The 18,095-nt window shown below is 40.1% G+C and overlaps 2 protein-coding genes across 2 annotated transcripts; one reads left to right on the top strand and one right to left on the bottom strand.

The window, feature by feature from the left end:
• Positions 1–885: 885 nt before the first annotated feature.
• slc34a2a (solute carrier family 34 member 2a) lies at positions 886–9,066 on the top strand (the record flags this gene model as incomplete). Its single annotated transcript, XM_062387011.1, is given in 13 exon segments — positions 886–968; positions 1,801–1,858; positions 1,976–2,083; positions 3,416–3,544; positions 3,813–3,956; positions 4,077–4,188; positions 4,700–4,892; positions 5,354–5,449; positions 5,686–5,806; positions 6,334–6,501; positions 6,606–6,722; positions 6,823–6,947; positions 7,193–9,066. Coding segments are annotated over 13 exon segments (1,962 nt in total). The 5' UTR covers positions 886–944.
• Positions 9,067–12,668: 3,602 nt separating this feature from the next.
• On the bottom strand, positions 12,669–14,200 carry bglapl (bone gamma-carboxyglutamate (gla) protein, like). The gene is made up of 4 exons (XM_062388525.1): positions 14,099–14,200; positions 13,624–13,992; positions 13,441–13,531; positions 12,669–13,319 (listed from the first exon to the last, which is right to left on the bottom strand). Exons 1-4 carry the CDS (start codon positions 14,157–14,159, stop codon positions 13,217–13,219), a joined length of 624 nt encoding a protein of 207 aa, XP_062244509.1. The 5' UTR covers positions 14,160–14,200; the 3' UTR covers positions 12,669–13,216.
• Positions 14,201–18,095: the final 3,895 nt, after the last annotated feature.

Below are 18,095 nucleotides of genomic sequence, written 5' to 3'. Positions count from 1 at the left end.
AGCCATAGTCTGCTACGTCGGTACAGGCCATCATCTTTCCCCTTTTTCAGGATAAATGAAATGAAGTGAAGAGAGAGAGAGAGAGAGCGAGAGAGAGAGAGAGAGAGAGAGAGAGAGAGAGAGAGAGAGAGAGAGGGAGTGGATTCCCCTCATGGCCACGCTTCACATGGTCACGTCACAGCCTCCATGGAAACTCAGCGCATCAGTTTGACCCAGGTCGACTTCTCTGCTCAACATCCTGAACCTCAGTTCACTGATGTGTTTTTAAACATACCGATGGGTGGTTGTATCAAGAGGATCAATGGGCTTCCACAAAGATATCAGTGTGCTCCCAATATAGAACACACACACATTCATGAAGTCTGGACGACACACTTCCTGTACGAACCCCCCCCCCCCCCCCCCCCCCCCCCCGACCCCCAAACCACCCAGATGTGATCGATGTGTTATAGTGGAGCCAGCCTCGCTGCCACTCCTCTCCGATGACGAGTCCCAGGGTCCACGGGCTGGAGCTATCATCACTCTTAGGCCTGGCCAAACTGATTATTATCTAGAGTTTTTGTTCACATTGAATGAGGACGTTTGATCATTGGACAGAGGAGTCTCGGAGACAGAAGGAGTAGAGTATTGAAATGAGGTATAGAGGTTAACAACAACAGGTGTAAAGGTGCAGGTGCAGGTGGATACAACCAGCCTGAGTCTTATCTGGAACAATGGTTGCGACAGAATTGAGAGATTACAGCAGTGTCAGGGAAGACTGACCAAGGTTTGAGAGAGGTGTGTTTCGGGTTATCTATGACATGGAGGAGTTCCTGGTGATGTGAAGGCGGCACATCACTCGCCCACCAACTACCCCATCCCCATATACTCCAACCTTTCACACTACCTCTGTGGAGGCAGCATTTCCAAAGCTGAAGCCCAGGTGAGCTCACCACACACAGAGCATGGAGTCTCTACATGTGCCACAGGTGAGAACGAGCATGGCTTCTATCCATCTGCATTAATCACTGCTGCCATTATTTAATTTGTTCCAGTTGGAATTAAAGCAAAAGCCCTTTTGTGCAAAGGTCTATGAAATGTGAAGTTGCGTCTTACTGGCATCACAAATTATCATTAATACCTGCATGATTGACAAATGATAAATTACAAATGTAAAAATTGCATTGTTTTGACGTCAATTTGTATGATAGATATTATTTGTAGTGTTGCTATTATGATGTAATGAAGTATGTTATTGCTGCATTACTAGTTATTTATTTTAAGTCAGACTAGAAATGATGTAGTTCAAATGAAAGACATGATATAACTGTATTGTTATATATGAGTAATTACAATAAACAGGGCTAATTATCTAATGTGAAAGAATAATGTATGTATCATAGTGTTGTGTGAATGGAATTTTACTGCAGCTCCACCATGTGATCAGATCGATACTGTGGCATGTGAGCGAAATAGTGTGTGTGTGTGAGTGTGTGTGTGTCTGTGTGTGTGTGTGTGTGTGTAGGTGTGTGTGTTTGTGTGTGTGGTCACAGTTACTGGTATAGTGGGTAACTGAAATAATTTTTTTCACTGTGTGTGGACAAGCCGTAGTTTTGATTAAAGTTGAATTAAGTTCAGTAGGTCACCAGAAAAAATTAAAGAAAGTTATTTGGCAGATTGTATTTGACTGCAACGCATCGTAATGCATTTAACAAAATGTGAATTCTTTAATCTAAAAGCATCGTGATAAATTCACTTACAAAAATTTCCTCGAAAAACTATAATCTACAACTCTTTATGAGCATTTTCTTATTTTTCCAGCAAACGGCTCCTGAAAACAAAGAAGACCACAATGATAACCAAGGAAATGAAAAGAAAGGTAATTTTCATACTATATACCACATATAAGTTAAATGTGATGTATACATATATACGTATAAAGCCTCACAAAATTGCAGCAAGTGTACTTTATTTTGGCGCTGTGTGTGTGTGTTAGAGGCCCAAGCGAGTCCTGCACATTCCACTCTGGCGTTGGTTGAGGAGTCTGAGGACACAGACCCATGGGACCTGCCAGAACTGAAGGACTCCGGGGTCCCATGGTCAGGTAAGAGCTTGTTATTTGCTTGTGTAACAAATTATTAATTTGTGACGATGAGTGAGGAGTGACGATGAGTGACAAATTATTAATATGAGTGTTGTCTTATCTTTGTATTATAAAGGACCACATGTGTCCTGATAAGATATACACTTGGAGAGTGAGTAATACTGATAATTTGCAGTTAGTTAAGGAGCATGTAGATATGAGGAAGTGTTTCATATGACATTGTTTCACGATCACAGATGAGTTGGCAATTCCATTATTTTGTGTAGTTAAATGACAGAATACATAAATATACTTTCCACCTATCATGAAACTCACAGTGTTACAAGTCTGCAAAATCTCCTAAATCTAAGAACCATACTAGCTTTTTAAATGAAGAAAACATCAGTCAAAGCTGACAAATTAAATATCAGTAAAGCCGTACAAAAAATAAAAACAAAGCTAATAAGTGAAATGAAAACAGGAAACAGTGAAAAGCAGTGATAAAGGAAAACGATAAAAACAAACATATACGTTTTGAGAGATGATTTAATGTCTAAGTTCTAAGTTCTACGTTCTTAGATTCCTCTAAACTCTACCTGATCAATATTAAATCACTTTTCATCCTGACATTAGATGTTTATTTTATGTTGATGTCCGTAACGAAAACTCACTTAAATCATTCAAGATTCAATGCTGTAAAACAAAAGAAGAGAAAACTTCTGAGGGTTTTATTCCCACTAGCCCCTTATTTTGACCTTATTTGAAGAACCATAAATCATTGTAATCAGTGTTCATGATGTGATTATTTAGAAAGCACATAGGTCATAAAAACGAATGTATATAATAGATAGTGGGCAACACTTGTAAAGGCAAGGATAGTTACCACCACTGTTCAGGGAAGACATTATATTTTTAGGTATATTGTGACTGCAGTATACTGCAAGGTAGACTAATCCAATAAAGCAATTTTTATTGTCTATGAATATTTAAACAGGAGGAGTGGGACATCCTATTGATGATAAAATAATGAATATATATATATATATATATTTCAGTCTCTGAGAATGTCCCGGAGTGCCCTTTTCTTTTCCAACGTTTCCTGAGCCTCTGAAGCAGTTCTTTACAGCAGACATGTTGACACATCACAGCAGGAAAAACACATTTGGAGTTAAACATATTAACAAGTACTGCAGTCATTGACATGACATGCTGATACATTAAAATGGAACAGGGCCATTGTAATTGGCAATAATTGAGCCTGTGGTGTTCTTCTATTTGACCTTATAGCTCGGAAAATGAAATAAATCTTTTACCTTTTTTTCTGCTTTTAATCCTATTTTATTACTGTGTCAGCTCTGGATACGAGAGGGAAGGTGATGAGGGTGCTGGTGTCACTGGCGAAGCTGGTGCTGCTGCTGGCTTTCCTCTACATGTTCATCTGCTCCCTCGACATCCTCAGCTCAGCTTTCCAGCTGGTTGGAGGTAAACCAGTCATCCTAACTCCTGTGTGGGTGTCATGATGCAAAAGACCTTGAGACACACTAGACCTTCTGACTTAAAGGATCAGACAAGCAGATCTTATAATACATGGTTTCCTCGTTGAAATCATTCCGACTGTTCCTTCTAGACATTTAAAGAATCAGTGGTAAACCATGATTTGTTTTTTAATTACGTCAGTCTCCATTGTAAACCATGGTATGAGTGAAAACTACAAGAATTAAGTAAAATGTATGCTGCTGTTTCCACCCAGGTAAAACAGCAGGTGACATTTTCCAGGACAACTCAGTCTTGGCCAACCCGCTGGCTGGTCTGGTCATCGGGGTTCTGGTCACTCTGCTGGTGCAAAGCTCGTCAACTTCCTCCTCTATAGTTGTCAGCATGGTCTCCTCTGGATGTGAGTTATGAAGCTTCACTAAACACACACACACACTCATCCATGCACAGAAAACATACTTTGTATATGAATTATGATGATGAAGATGATGATGATGATGATTGAGCTGTGCTTTGTCAGTGCTGACAGTCCAACTGGCTGTTCCTATCATCATGGGCACCAACATTGGGACCTCCGTCACCAACACACTAGTCGCAATGACGCAGGCTGGCGATCGCAGCACATTTCGGAGGTAATCATTTTGTGTTTCGTGGATAATAACTCTCACAACTTTCACTTGGAGTTCAAGAGTCCCCCCCACAAAGAATACAGAGAACACTGTAATCTGATATGAATTACTAGAATGTGCAGAGCTAATGGGAGGAAATGCAACGTGGTGTCACTCCTGACCCCAATAAATAAAATGTTATGGTTGCAGGAATCAGGTGAAAACACTGACCTCTGATAAAGTAGGGCCATGAATGTTCTACTCAAAAGAACTAGAGCATGCATATATGTGCAATGGTCACAAATTCAAACATAATGTGAACCACAACATGAACACATAAACTTCCCTACATCCGAAAACTACTATTGTTCTATACCTACCTGAAATATAACAAAAATCACTAAACTTGGAGAGAGCTTGCTTTACTACCTTAAATATTATAAAAGGTTTTTTTTACTTTTTTACATTCCCTGGACTGCAATGGAATGAAGCTCCCATTAATAATAACCACGGATAATTTAACTGTGCATTTCAGGGCATTTGCCGGGGCCACAGTGCACGACTTCTTCAACTGGCTGTCTGTGCTGGTGCTGCTGCCTCTGGAGGTGGCCACTGGTTATATGTTCGTGGTCACTAAGCTCATCATCGACTCCTTTAACATCCAGAGCGGAGAGGCCCCAGACCTGTTGAATGTGATCACTGATCCCCTCACCGATTCAATCATACTGGTAAAGCCCTGTTCTCGTGATGTTATCTGTAACGGTTCAAGTCTGAAGAACATTAATGACATGAAGTCAATAGAGGCCACCAAGGAGGCACTGTGGAACTTATGTGTGAGAAAACTGCATATGGTACCTTTAACTTTGTTGCAGTTAAAAAAAGGAGCCTCAGTTCGTTAACCTAGTTAGATCAGATCAGTAAACTTTTACAAATTATATTGGAACTGAGCTTTAACAAAGGAAAAATAAACCAGTAGGTGAACATATTGACTGAAGCTGAACATTTGAATTTCCACAGTGGCTTAAAATGACTGATACTGTATATTGGCTCATCTGAAAATCAATGGGAGAATTTGCAAAATAATTAGAAATGTGTTGTTTTTACTTAATTAAAGAAATCACCAGTGTAATAAGAGATATGATGCCAGTGTATTACACTGTTATCTTTATGGTCCTTCTCTTTGACTTAGTTGGACCAGACTGTCCTCACTGGGATTGCCACTGGAGATCCCTTAGCCAGGAACAAGAGTCTCATCAAGAGATGGTGCCAAACCTTCACCAACACGGTAAAACCAAAACATCATTTCATTTCATTTTAACTGTTTATTTGTGTTTGCATATATTTTACTGTATGTAAGGTTCTCGCGTATTGCAACATCCACTTCAGCTCTGTCATGCCTCAGCTTTGATGTTTATTATATCTATTGTTGTCAGATATGAAAAAGACTCAAACATGTCAGCTATAAAACAAATATTCAAAAACCATCACGATTTAAATGTTCACTGTCAAACTGTGTTTCAGTCATTGATGAATGTTACAGTTCCTGGTCCAGAGAACTGCACCTCACCGTCTCTCTGCTGGGACGATGGCAACTACACCATCACGCTGAAGAACATTTCTGAAACGTTTAATATCCAGAAATGTAAGACAACACTCATTTTCTACATAGCTTTCTAAAACGCTGACTTCACAAAGGTTGGCTGCAAATTAGGTTATATGTGAAGTGTTTCTGGCCTCATGTGAACTCAAATTCGTGTTGAGGATATTTGGAGAAAAAAAAGTTTTTCTACACTTTCTACAATGGCTTAAAAGTGTAATTTATTACATACAAATCCTGTATTTGTAATAGATATATCCAAGTATATTAAGTGTTGACTACAGATGTGGTTTACAGTTGTAATGTTGTAAACAATTTTAAATAGATTTGAATGTAATAATACATGAAAATAAATTATTCAGGGGGTAACACAACATTCCAGTTTATATGAAACAACACTTGAATAGAATACTCAACCAAGTCACAAGGTAGAATTAACCGATCACTGCAGATGATATGAATCAGTGTTGAGGTAGAATATTCAACCCATTTCCACTGTGTTAGATTAACCCAGTATGGGTTGGTCCAGAGGTTTAGTTAGTTTAACCCAGCGTCTTTCTATGTGACATCAGGTAAACACCTCTTCGTGGATGTGAATCTTTCTGACCTGGCGGTGGGTCTGATCCTGCTGGCTCTCTCTCTGCTCGTGCTCTGCTCCTGCCTGATCCTCATCGTCAAGCTGCTCAACTCCATGTTGAAGGGTCAGGTGGCTTCAGTCATCAAGACCATCCTCAACACGGGTGAGAAGCACTGCACACTGTTGATATATTTCCAATACATTGCAATCCCATGGTAAGTAAATGGATGAATATCTTGTTTGCAATTATGTGTCTGTTTTGTGCAGATTTCCCATTTCCATTCGGTTGGGTCACTGGCTACATTGCCATTTTAGTCGGAGCTGGCATGACCTTCATCGTGCAGAGCAGTTCTGTTTTCACCTCTGCAATTACACCACTTGTTGGTGAGTTAAATCCTCCACCAGCTGCTGCTGCTCGGGCCCGAAACAATAAATGCAAAGTAACAAATTTCCTGGTAAATGTGTGTGTTCTTTGTTTGAAAAGGTATTGGTGTCATCAGCATAGAGAGAGCATACCCACTGTCCCTGGGTTCGAATATTGGTACGACCACCACAGCCATCCTGGCAGCCATGGCTAGTCCTGGAGACACACTGGCTAATGCTCTACAGGTCAGAAACTCACATTAACACATTCACCAATCACCAGATTGACTTTCTGAAAAGTTGTATAGTAATACATTTTGAATTAGCAGGGATATGGGATCTGTGTAGGAAGATAATATAGTAGAGTCGGATGTAGATATCATTCAAGAGAGTTTCATATACTACAATTGTATTTATTTTTTCTTGTAGATAACAGAGGTGTTTTTATGTGCAGAAGAATAATGACTGTTGTTTGTCTATGATCACTTCAGATCGCCCTCGTCCACTTCCTGTTCAACATCTCTGGCATCCTCCTTTGGTATCCGATCCCTTTCACCCGCATCCCCATCCGGCTGGCTAAAGGTCTGGGCAACATCACCGCCTCCTACCGCTGGTTTGCAGCTGTCTACATCCTCTGCTGCTTTTTCGTTTTTCCACTGTTTGTCTTCAGCCTGTCGCTGGCTGGCTGGCAGGCACTGGTCGGTGTGGGTGCACCTTTAGTTCTCATGTTGATCATCATCATAGTGATCAACATATTGCAGAAACGGAAACCTAGGTGTTTGCCTGCAGTACTGCGATCCTGGGATTTCCTCCCTTTGTGGGCCCACTCTCTGGCTCCCTGGGACAAAGTGGTTGGAGTGATTACTTCCAAATGCTGCTGCTGCTGCAAATGCTGCCAACTGGCTGCTGAAGACCCGGAACACAATGAGAAAGAGTGTTTGGAGAAGGATCAGAAGTCACACACAGAGGTGTACGATAACCCTGCAATGAGTGCAGAGAAAGAGAAAGAGAATGAGATAAAGATAGAGCTGGAGATCTTGAAGAAGACGCGGTTGTGAGGTTTTTACATATACACTGAATGAGTGTTTGTTTGTGTGTGTATGTGTGTGTGTGTATGTTTGTGTGTGTGTGTGTGTGTGTGTGTGTGATGTAAAGAATCATTCTGCTCGAGGCAAAGGAACCAAAAACATTTCCACAATATTCATGTTCTTACTTTGAGTAGATCAGTTGCTGTAAAATGAGAAATAGCTTTAAAAGGACTTCTGTTGGTCTTCCAAATAAACTGAAATGGCCTTTAAAGGGTAAGGTGGCAATATATTATATATTTAAAAGCAAGGTGCCCCTCAAACCCCTGGTGCCCTTGGAAGAGAATATTTTCCTGACGCAACAGTTGATGTCGGCATGAGCAGAGGCAAGACGGCAGAGAGGGGTCTGATGTCATATCCACTTCTATAAAATTCCTCTTCCTGTAATGTCTATGTTAACCAGTCTGATTCATTTGAACTAACTAAATCTCTCTTGTTTCAAAGCTACCCATATGTAAATAATATTCATAAGTTTGAATCATTAAATTTGAAATGTTTGCAAAATGTAAAGATTCTCACTGATTCTAAGACATTTGACTAAATAACTAGTAATAAAGTAGATATTTACATCAAATTAAATCAATGCAAACACTTAATAATATATCATGCCAGAATTTATTTTTGAGAGTGCAGGGAGGATTAATCTGGAATTGAATGCATGGTCAATACCAGGATTAGCAGGACACATCCGTTGTTGGTTTTCATACTTTCATGTAAATTGTGGACAAAAATAATTTATTGTGAATATTACAAGACTTATCCTCTAATGTTTCCAACTTAAGTGCTAACAGGCTGAAAACCATCGACACTTAGACAGACCTAAATTAAAAAAAAATTATATTGTAATTAAAATGATATAATAAGAATGAAGTGTATATATACATCTAATGTTATGTCTTACTGAAAGAGCACAGCAATGCAAATCAACCTGAATGTCTTGAATTTGAAAGTGCCATGGCCTCTGTCCAGGAGTTTTGGCAGTAGATATAGTCATGATCGGATCTGCAGTGACCTGCTGAGCACAGATGTGACAGACAAAGATTTGTTTTTATATGTTTCAGCAGTTTGGTCAGGTTTTGTGTTTTGTATTTTTACAGAGAAAAGAAAATGACTAATAATCCACTGTATGAAACACACTGAGATCCTTAACACATCGTTTTAAGGTGTAAAAAATATTTTATAATTAAGACGGATAATTGTATTCAAGGAATATGTCCTTTGAAATGAGATGAATGTGCATCTGACTTGTTAAAGTTGTTCACTGTTGATGTTTATCTGGCTTGTATATTGTTTTCCAATAATATGAAATACAAAATAAAAGATTATTTAATTTGTAAACTCCTATGGTGAAAAACCTGTGGACTCATCGTTTTTCAATGTTCCTGATACCATAAACAAATGTGTAGCTGAACCTGTGTCAAAGGTACAATGAGAGAATATTTACTGCTCTCTTATCAGCGTTATCTGAAGTGTGGTGGTACAGAACAATTGTGATATGAGGAAGAAACAGGGTTGAGTGTAGAGTTCAGAGCTTTTACAGTAAAAAACATGGCCTGTATCACAAAAGTATGATAAACCCTATCAACATAATCAGTAGTATTTATATCTAATACATTAGGTTACAGCAGAATTTCTTTATTTTCAGTTTTTTTTAAATGTCACAGACAAACCAGTCTGTGCGTGAGAAACGTGCACGTTACTGCCGACCATTGTAATGTCACATGTCAGGGAGCCACGTATAAAGAACACAAGATGGATTATCAATGTCAATATGGAGGGCACAAAACTATCTGTGCCAAACTGTATTACACAACAATCACGAGACACTGGAAATGTCACACAAACACACAGACACACACTCACGATGGAAAGGGATTTACAATATACTAATATACGTGACCTATCACAGTTATTCTTTTTCTGTCAAGGCACATCTGACGAGATATTCAAGTCCCTCTGTGCTGAGTGTTCTGTGTACTTGGTCAATGGTTTTATAAATGAGTGTCATCATTAGAAGATCTAATCAGATAAGTCTAAACTAGAATGGAACTGTATTCTCCTGCAAAGGCCAAAAATAGTTCTTGATTATTCGCCTATGTGGACGCGCAAAAAAATTTACATTAATACAAAGATGTTAACACTGTATATGTGTCATTTTTATATCATGATCCAAACATGAGAAACTGTGGAAAATGTTGAAAAATCCATTAAAGTTAAATAACATTATGACAATTGTCTTTTTCCGGCCCTAAGATTGAATGGTTTCCACCCTGGCCCACACTGTTTCAGTTCTGCTTTACATAATGCTACTGATTGTGATGGTACAGACTGTAAGGGGATGAAACTAGTTTCATTTTGTGAGGGCCAAGTCTCCTCTTATCATAAACACTTGCTATAATAAATATGAACTTGAAAGAGGTTCTGGTCTTTTACTGTGCGAAAAAGAGAATAAAGAGGGAAAGCCTGCTCCTTTAGTTCAGTGGTTCTCAACCTTTTTTCAGTGACGTACCCCCTTTGAAGAAAAAATTCTGCCGAGTACCCCCTGACCAGCGCAAAGCATTTTTGGTTGAAAGAAAGATGTAATGTGATTTATTAATCCTTGTAACTAGACACATTAAAATTTAAAACTCCATCAATTTCCATAACATTGCTCATTTGTAGTGGTCTCTCTTGAACTATTTGGAAATAAAAAGATGTAAAAATAACTAAAGACTTTTATTATTATCTCAATATAAATAAAGATTTGTGCACATCAAAATAATTATCAACTTAAAGTGACCTCTTTTGGGATCATAATAAAGATATGTTCTCAAACTGAACTCATGAACTTAATTATAGCTAAACACTTCTTCCCAAAAAATTAATCATTAACTTAGTTTTACATTTTTTTTTTATATTTATCATCTTAAAATATCTTCTTTAAGGATCGAAAAGATTACTGACAGGTAGCTTGTTTCCGCTTGCTTCTGGGAGGCTTTTTGCATCGTGTCTTGAGATGACCTGAATTCAGAAAGTTTCCTCTTAAAAAACTCAGGTGGCTTAGCAACATGACTTTCATGTTTTGTCTGGAGATACCGCTGAAGATGTGGCGGCTTAATGCCACTGTTGGCTAATCTCTCCCCACAGAAAAAACATAAAGTGTAAATAACCCAATCTATGTTAATGTTAATATTGGTGAAGTGTCTTTCTGTTATTTTATTGTGAAATATTTGTTCGCTTTAAGGTCATACAATTTCATTTCCGCTTTTGTATTACAGGCTTTTATTTTGAAAGGGTACCGGTAGAGACGCGGACTTCTTGTTATGAATCATTAACTTCACAACGGAAAACTTTTACGTATTAGCGCCCCTCCGAAAAGGCACAAGCTCTCACGGTGTTGTTTAGGGAAGGCTCTCTGCTCTGGTTTCGAATTCTTTTGTACTTGTCCCTCCGTGTTTCAGCAGTATTGCTGCTGCACTTCAACTCGACTCCATTGTTGAAGTTTCAAGGCAGGTGATGACAGGCGATGACAGGTGGCGTGTGCCAGGTTGGGTCAAACCATCGGTATGGGGGAGATTCTGTTTTTTTAGGGTAATTAAATTGAAAAGCCTACTGAATATAAAATTTAGTTCATAAACTTACACTTATATTATATTGAATATTTGTTAAGTAGCAATTTTTCAAGGGTTTTTGAATGGATGCTAATTTTAAATATAAAAAAAAATAATCCCAAGTACCCCCTGGAGTACCTTCAAGTACCCCCAGGGGTACGCGTACCCCCATTTGAGAATCACTGCTTTAGTTAATGAGGAAACTTTGTCTCAGTGCAAACGACTCCCTACAGGCTACATGTCACAAAGTGTGCCTCAGCTGGGACATCGCAACACACACACAAACACACACACACACACACACACAGCTTATCTGTTCTCATATATTGTAGCTGAATTTTTATAATTTTTAAATCTAAAGTTTAAGAAATTAAATTAACAGAAAGAATGAGATTTCAAATCTGAGACCCACTAACTAGAGATATTTGAATGGAAATCATGGAAATGCAAACAGAGAAAATGATAGACCACTAGGCACATAATTAGGATATGACTAATAAAATATGTCACATCAAAATGCAAGTAGGTGCTTGGTTGACATCATGTTTTCCACACTGTCTAACAGTATCGTATATATTCTGTATCAGCTTCCAACACTTTAAGGTTATGTAACGTTTATGACCAGTGACTATTCATAGATATTATGGCTGCACCATTTTATCAAATGAAATTAGTGTTTGTTTAACATTTTAAGCACTAAGTTTGTTTTGAATAGTATTTATGAAAAAGTTCTCTGAATCTGAACGACCTCTGGCTGCACTGCATGAGTTTGTAATGACTGAATTAGACATATTGCTGATTGTTATTTTTGGATAACCTATGGGAGATATTTCTGTTAATTATGTTGTTTTATGTTTTGTTATATGACCACTGAAATGAGGAGGGGGTGCGGCAGACTTCCCTTTCAAATCGCCTGCTGCATGTCATCAAGTCCTAAGTCTTCAAACTAAATATCCAAGTCGTTTGGAATCGTGTCCGGTACAGATTTGAATCTAATGTTGACTTCTGCATTTGTTTCACTGACCAACGCTGCCCTTTAGTGGCAGATATGAGAACAGCACCGAGCCAGAGACGTGAAAGGACAATACATGCTGAATGAAAGAGAGGAAGAGAGAGGATGGGGAAAACAGTATAATATGTTTAATCAATATTTTTATGACATTGGTCTTCACCCAATCTCTGGATTGGGTGAAGACCAAAAACAGAGCTAAAAGTGAGTGAAAGGTCACCAGCTTTAAAACCATCATAACATATGAACGACAACACAAAGATTCCACAACACAAAATAATTTATTGTTTCCAAACCCAGAGGCAATTTGTGGTTACAGTCATTACAGATATCTGATGCGCATTTAACAACCACTGTACACTAACACTATCAATACATAATACATCTGAAACTGCCTTACCTCTAAGAGGTAGTTACCACATCCACTACTCACTACTACTACTACGTGTAAAATTAAAAGCATGATATAAAAACATTAACATATTAACATACAATACATTTGCATTTGTAGCACCATTTATTTTTTTTACCCGAGAAATGAGAAGAATATTTAAAATTCTTGTGGGCGTCTGTGTATACTTCACAGACTCGTGTTTCCATGTGCCTCTCTCTAAAAGCCTGGAAGACACCTGTTTTCATACTGGACAACTAATGCTGCTCAGATTTGCAAGGACCGGTGGCAAAAAAAAATCTCCAGCATCACAACACAGGCCAAACCCATTCTTTTTTAATTCTCTGCTACTTTTTGGTATTTCAGGGGGGTTATTGCACCATTATCTCAAAAGAGGACAAAGAAAACTCCACACATGGATGAAAGAGAAAGTCTTGAACTTAGAAGGGAACAGGTCCATAGTAGGCGGTGTACGCAGCCACGATCCCCGCGGTCTCAGACATCTCGTCACAGGCCACGCTCAACTCACACACCTCCTGCAGGCTGGAGAGAAATGAAGCTTTGTGTCACTTTCCAGTGTAAAAACAAACTAACATGAGGTTATCCTGAGCAACATTCACAGTTTGTTTCTCACTGAGTTTACAATGAGAATAAAAAGCTGTACCTTTCCAGCTGCAGAGGGGTGAGGGGTCCTGTCGCTCTTCTTCTCCTCAGGAGAACAGCAGCCAGGTCTCTCTTCATCACCACTGGAGGAGCTGAAGGGGGAGAAAAATCCCAAACTTAGACTTTCTTGAGTTTTTTTAATTTGACTTTAACAGTGAGATTCTCTTTGCATTTTTTTGCATACCCTCAGTGCTAGCTGACTCCGATGAGGATGAGGAGGAAGAGGAAGAGGAAGAGGAGGAAGACGAGTCAGGGGAAGAATTGGACTCGGAGGAAGAGGATTCGGAGGACTCAGACGATGAAGACTCAGAGGATTCCGAGGAAGAGGAGGATGAATTGGAGGCCGACGAGTCAGCGCCTGAGTTGGAATCGGATACTGAGGAGTCGGAGGAAGAGTTGGAGTCGGACTCAGAGGAGGAGGAGGAATCGGCAGGTGCAGCAGGTGCAGCATCAGCATCCGTGTCAGCATCAGCATCCGTGTCAGCATCAGCAGCCGTGTCAGCATCAGCATCCATGTCGTAATCAGGGTCCACGACCACCTCTGGTTCCACAGCTGGTGATCACAGAAGAGAGCATTTGTTAAACACGCTGTATGTGCAGATACCAGAAGGTCATGTGTGAAGTGAACACCAGCAGTGACGAGGAGGGTCTGTCCTTACCTCCCATGGACCAGCTCACTGACAGAAGGGCACAGACGGAGAGCAGAGTCAGAGTCTTCATGATGCCTGGGGATGAGTTTCTCGCTGCAGAAAAGTTGCTTTCTTGATCGCCTGCTCTTCTTCTCAACGGTTTGCTCTGTTTCTTTCCCCAGAGCGGAGGTCAATATATACAGCAGTCCACCTCCTGTATCAGACCAGACCCACAGACGGAGATAACCCTCTGATTGGACGGGGAATCAAATGTCAACGTTTCCGCTTCCACTTGTCATGAAATCTCCCTCAAACACCCACGCTGCCCCTGGCACCGAGTCCAGAAACTCATTCACCCGCACAGAGACTTGCCCAGCCACAAGACTTCCTGGCTCTCGTATGCATGTACAGTGCATGGAACTGTATGTCAACCTAAATATATGTATACATGTGTGTATGCATGTATGTAAACCATCACTCCACATCGACAGCATAAAAAAGGGAAACATGAGCTTTGAGTCATTTTCTACTGTAAAGGATTCCCCTTCTCCAGGATGCAACAACTTTTTTAAAAGACAGAAAAGACTCTGTGTAAATGCATATATGACTTTAAAGAACTTGTTGACCTGTACTGTAGCCAAACAGTCAAAATGATTTACTGAATCTTAAAATACTTCCTCTCTGTCCATCATTTTCTGAGGTCAAACCAATAATTGTTTTACTCGTCTTGTTTACCAATCCTTCCAATTCCTCCCAGTCCACCAGAGTATGAAGAATGAAGCAAACTGCTTCTTCCATGAAATCTTTGGATTTGAATCAGGGAGACCCGCTGAACGGCTGCCTCCTCACCAAGCTGCACGTTGTGCCCGTGCTGTTATGCTACAACAGTCCTTGCCCCAGATGTGATCTCCCACCCCCGTAAACCCCAAACTATAGTCTGAGCCGACCACAAGCTACTAATCGGGTGACACGGAACAGCAGTGAGCCTCATTATGCGACAGAGCTTAATTAGAGTGTTGCAGAGACCCACCAGAACCACAGTCAGTCACTATTTACAGATCCATCTTGCTCCAGGTCCCGCTGGACAGATCCAGCGGAGCAGCCACGGCCTTCCAGTGCCAACCAACGGCCCAACACGCAGCCTCGCTTGATGTATTTCAGCATGTATACAGCTAAATATAAGAAAACCCCATGTGTTGGATGCGCAGCTTTATGCATGTGGGTTTGGATGAAGCTGTTTCAGCGATATGGTTCAAATGTGGCCACAGCTGTGGGTTTTTGATCGAAAACAAAAAATAAGATATTTTGAAAAAAACATATTGCAACTTAAATACTGTCTAGATAACCAAACATTTATGTGCAAGTAACACTTCAAGTATATTTATCCCAGCTTAATTTATCATGTAGGCCTGCAGTGAGGAAGGTGGTGCTGCAGCAGTGTGACCTTGGTGTCCTTTGTGTTGAGGAGTCTAGCGTTATTCCTGGTGTCAGGGATTTGTCTTGGACCGCGTGCCGTGTAATTTCGATGTCTGGTTCCGCTGTTTGTTTTGGTGGAAACATTGTAGAAAACAATCGCAACAACATCTCAGAAGAGGCAGGAAACACAGAGTCTGGAGCGTCTTGGACCAGGCGCTCTGTTGTTGTTGCTTCTTGGCAGTGAAATCCCTTCATCCAGACAATGAGTAAAGCCCACTGGTTTTGTTACTGATGTTGTGGGTTTACACATTCTCCTGTGTGTGCAGCAGACACTGTCCCAGGTATAAAATGCACAGGTGCCTCAGAAGCTGTTAGCCAGTCAAAACCAAACAGTGACTTCATCCATATTAGAATATCTGTATTCACCTGGATATGCCTGAGGTGGTAAAGCGGGTCGTCCACTTACCAGAGGTCAGCGGTTTGATTCCAGTCTCTCTTAACCATTGTGCCTAGGTGTCCTTAGCGAGATACTAAACCCCAAACTGATAAATGTATGATAGAGAAAGTGCTGCACATAGATGCTCTGTGTGAATGTTTGTGTGACTTGCAAAGCTGTACTGTGAAGCGCTTAACTTAAGATTAAGATTAAGATACATTTATTAGTCCCAACCACATGCACCCACATGCACAGGCACACTTATGCAATGTAGGGAAATGTAACCTCTGCTTTTAACCCATATGGTGCAGGACACACAGAGCAGTGAGCGACCATGTACGGCGCTCGGGGAGCAGATGTTGGGGGAGTAAGGTGCCTTGCTCAGGAGCACTAGACAGGGTAGGGAGACTCTTGGATTTTTGGACAGATCAATCCAGGTTCGTCTTTTTGTTGTTTCTCTGTGGAGTCGAACCAGAGACGAACCAGAGACCTTCTCTGCCCATAGTCCAAGTTTCTGCCACTAGACCAACACCTCTCCATGGTCCACGTGGTCATTGAGACAAAAGAAGTTCTATATAAACACAAACCATTTATTTCCATGTGTGTTTTTTTCTGTAATATTCTAAATCCACATTTTCTATGAATTCTGCCTCTGGCTTGTTTTCCCCTCATAAATGCTGGGACAGAATTTGTGAGAGGATTTGAACATCGACTCTCCCCTTGTTGATCCTGCCAGTGGCATATGCTTGCCTCAAAGATTACACCATGCAAGTCTAAGTACACACCGCCGGTACAATGAAACTACAAAGAGCCCATTAATCCTGTTTAGGAATTGATGATCCTGAGTTTAGTTGAATCACCCGGAACTGACTGAAAAAATTTGGTCACATGTGGACTCAAACAAAACCCTCCATCAGACACTACACCCGTAGATCAGCTACAATGACCAATGACAGTGGGTTAAATATTCATAAAAGTGTACAACAAATACAACTGAGAGGCCGTAACAGGAGCCAGTTCTATTGTGATGCTTGAATGAAGTGAACTGTCTTGTCCTCGCCAGCTTTTCTCCTCTCCCATGATACACATGCACGATATCACTGTAACTCACAGCCTTCAAGTCACCGGCTGCAGACGTGCATTCAGCATTTCTGTTTAAACCGTTACCTCAGGGTGCGTGTGGAAGCTCACAGCCAGACAGAGAGTTTCCTGTCTGTCATGCTGTTGTTCAGAGTGTGACATCACTAAGGTGCTGGGGACTTTATGAAAGGTGTGTATATAGAGCACTTTGCTGCAGGACGTCGTGTGATGCGAATTGGGTTTTCATAAGTTTGATTATTTTTAATATTTTCCCCGCTGTCCACTTGTTTATTTGTGGGCCAAACAAGAACACATCTAACATGGACCCTTTCACTTTCTTTAATATTTCAAGTCTTTTTTCTGTTTTTCTTTTTACATTGACTCTCACTTAATTCAAGGGAACAGTTGGGTATTGGTGGAGGTGGAACTACTGAGTGTTATTATAGCTTTATTATAATCTCCGCCAAGGAGGTTATCTTGTTATTGTTTGTTTGTTGTCAGCCTGTTTGTCAACAGTATTACGCAAAAACCACTGGTTGTATTACCATGAACGTAAGTACAAGGAGTCAGTATTGGTCAGGGAAGAAGTCTTTTGTTAAAATAGCGAAATATTTAGAATCTTACTAAAAAAAACTTTCCATGTAAATATAAGTAAAATTCAAACTTTAATATTTCATAGTTGGAGACAGGGGATAGTACATAGGTGCAGAGGGTTGGACCTAAAAGCGTATTTTGCATGAGATGTGAAAATATGTTTTGCTGTGTTGTTACACATATATACTGCATGTACTGTATATATCCGCTTATCAGACAGAGCAGTATTTACTGTCTTCAAATGTTCAGATCTCCCACACACAGTGAAAAGATGGAGCCGTTAACAGCCTCTTCTGACACAATACACAGTATGCAGAACAATCTAGTGTTCTGCATACTGTGTTTTCAGTTTTCTGTGAAATGCACCAGGACGATCTTTAGAAAAGATAAACAACACCAGCTACAGTTTGACTTGTAACCCAGTTCCCCCGCTGCTTATTTATGGGACGAGTCTTATTCAGAGAGCGGTTTTCAGAGGAAGATTTATGACATTTCCTTCTT

Source organism: Platichthys flesus, chromosome 5 (genome assembly GCF_949316205.1).
Source record: "Platichthys flesus chromosome 5, fPlaFle2.1, whole genome shotgun sequence".
Classification (NCBI taxonomy): domain Eukaryota; kingdom Metazoa; phylum Chordata; class Actinopteri; order Pleuronectiformes; family Pleuronectidae; genus Platichthys; species Platichthys flesus.
Note: the sequence above shows the minus strand (reverse complement) of the source record. Positions and strands in the feature narration are given on the sequence as shown.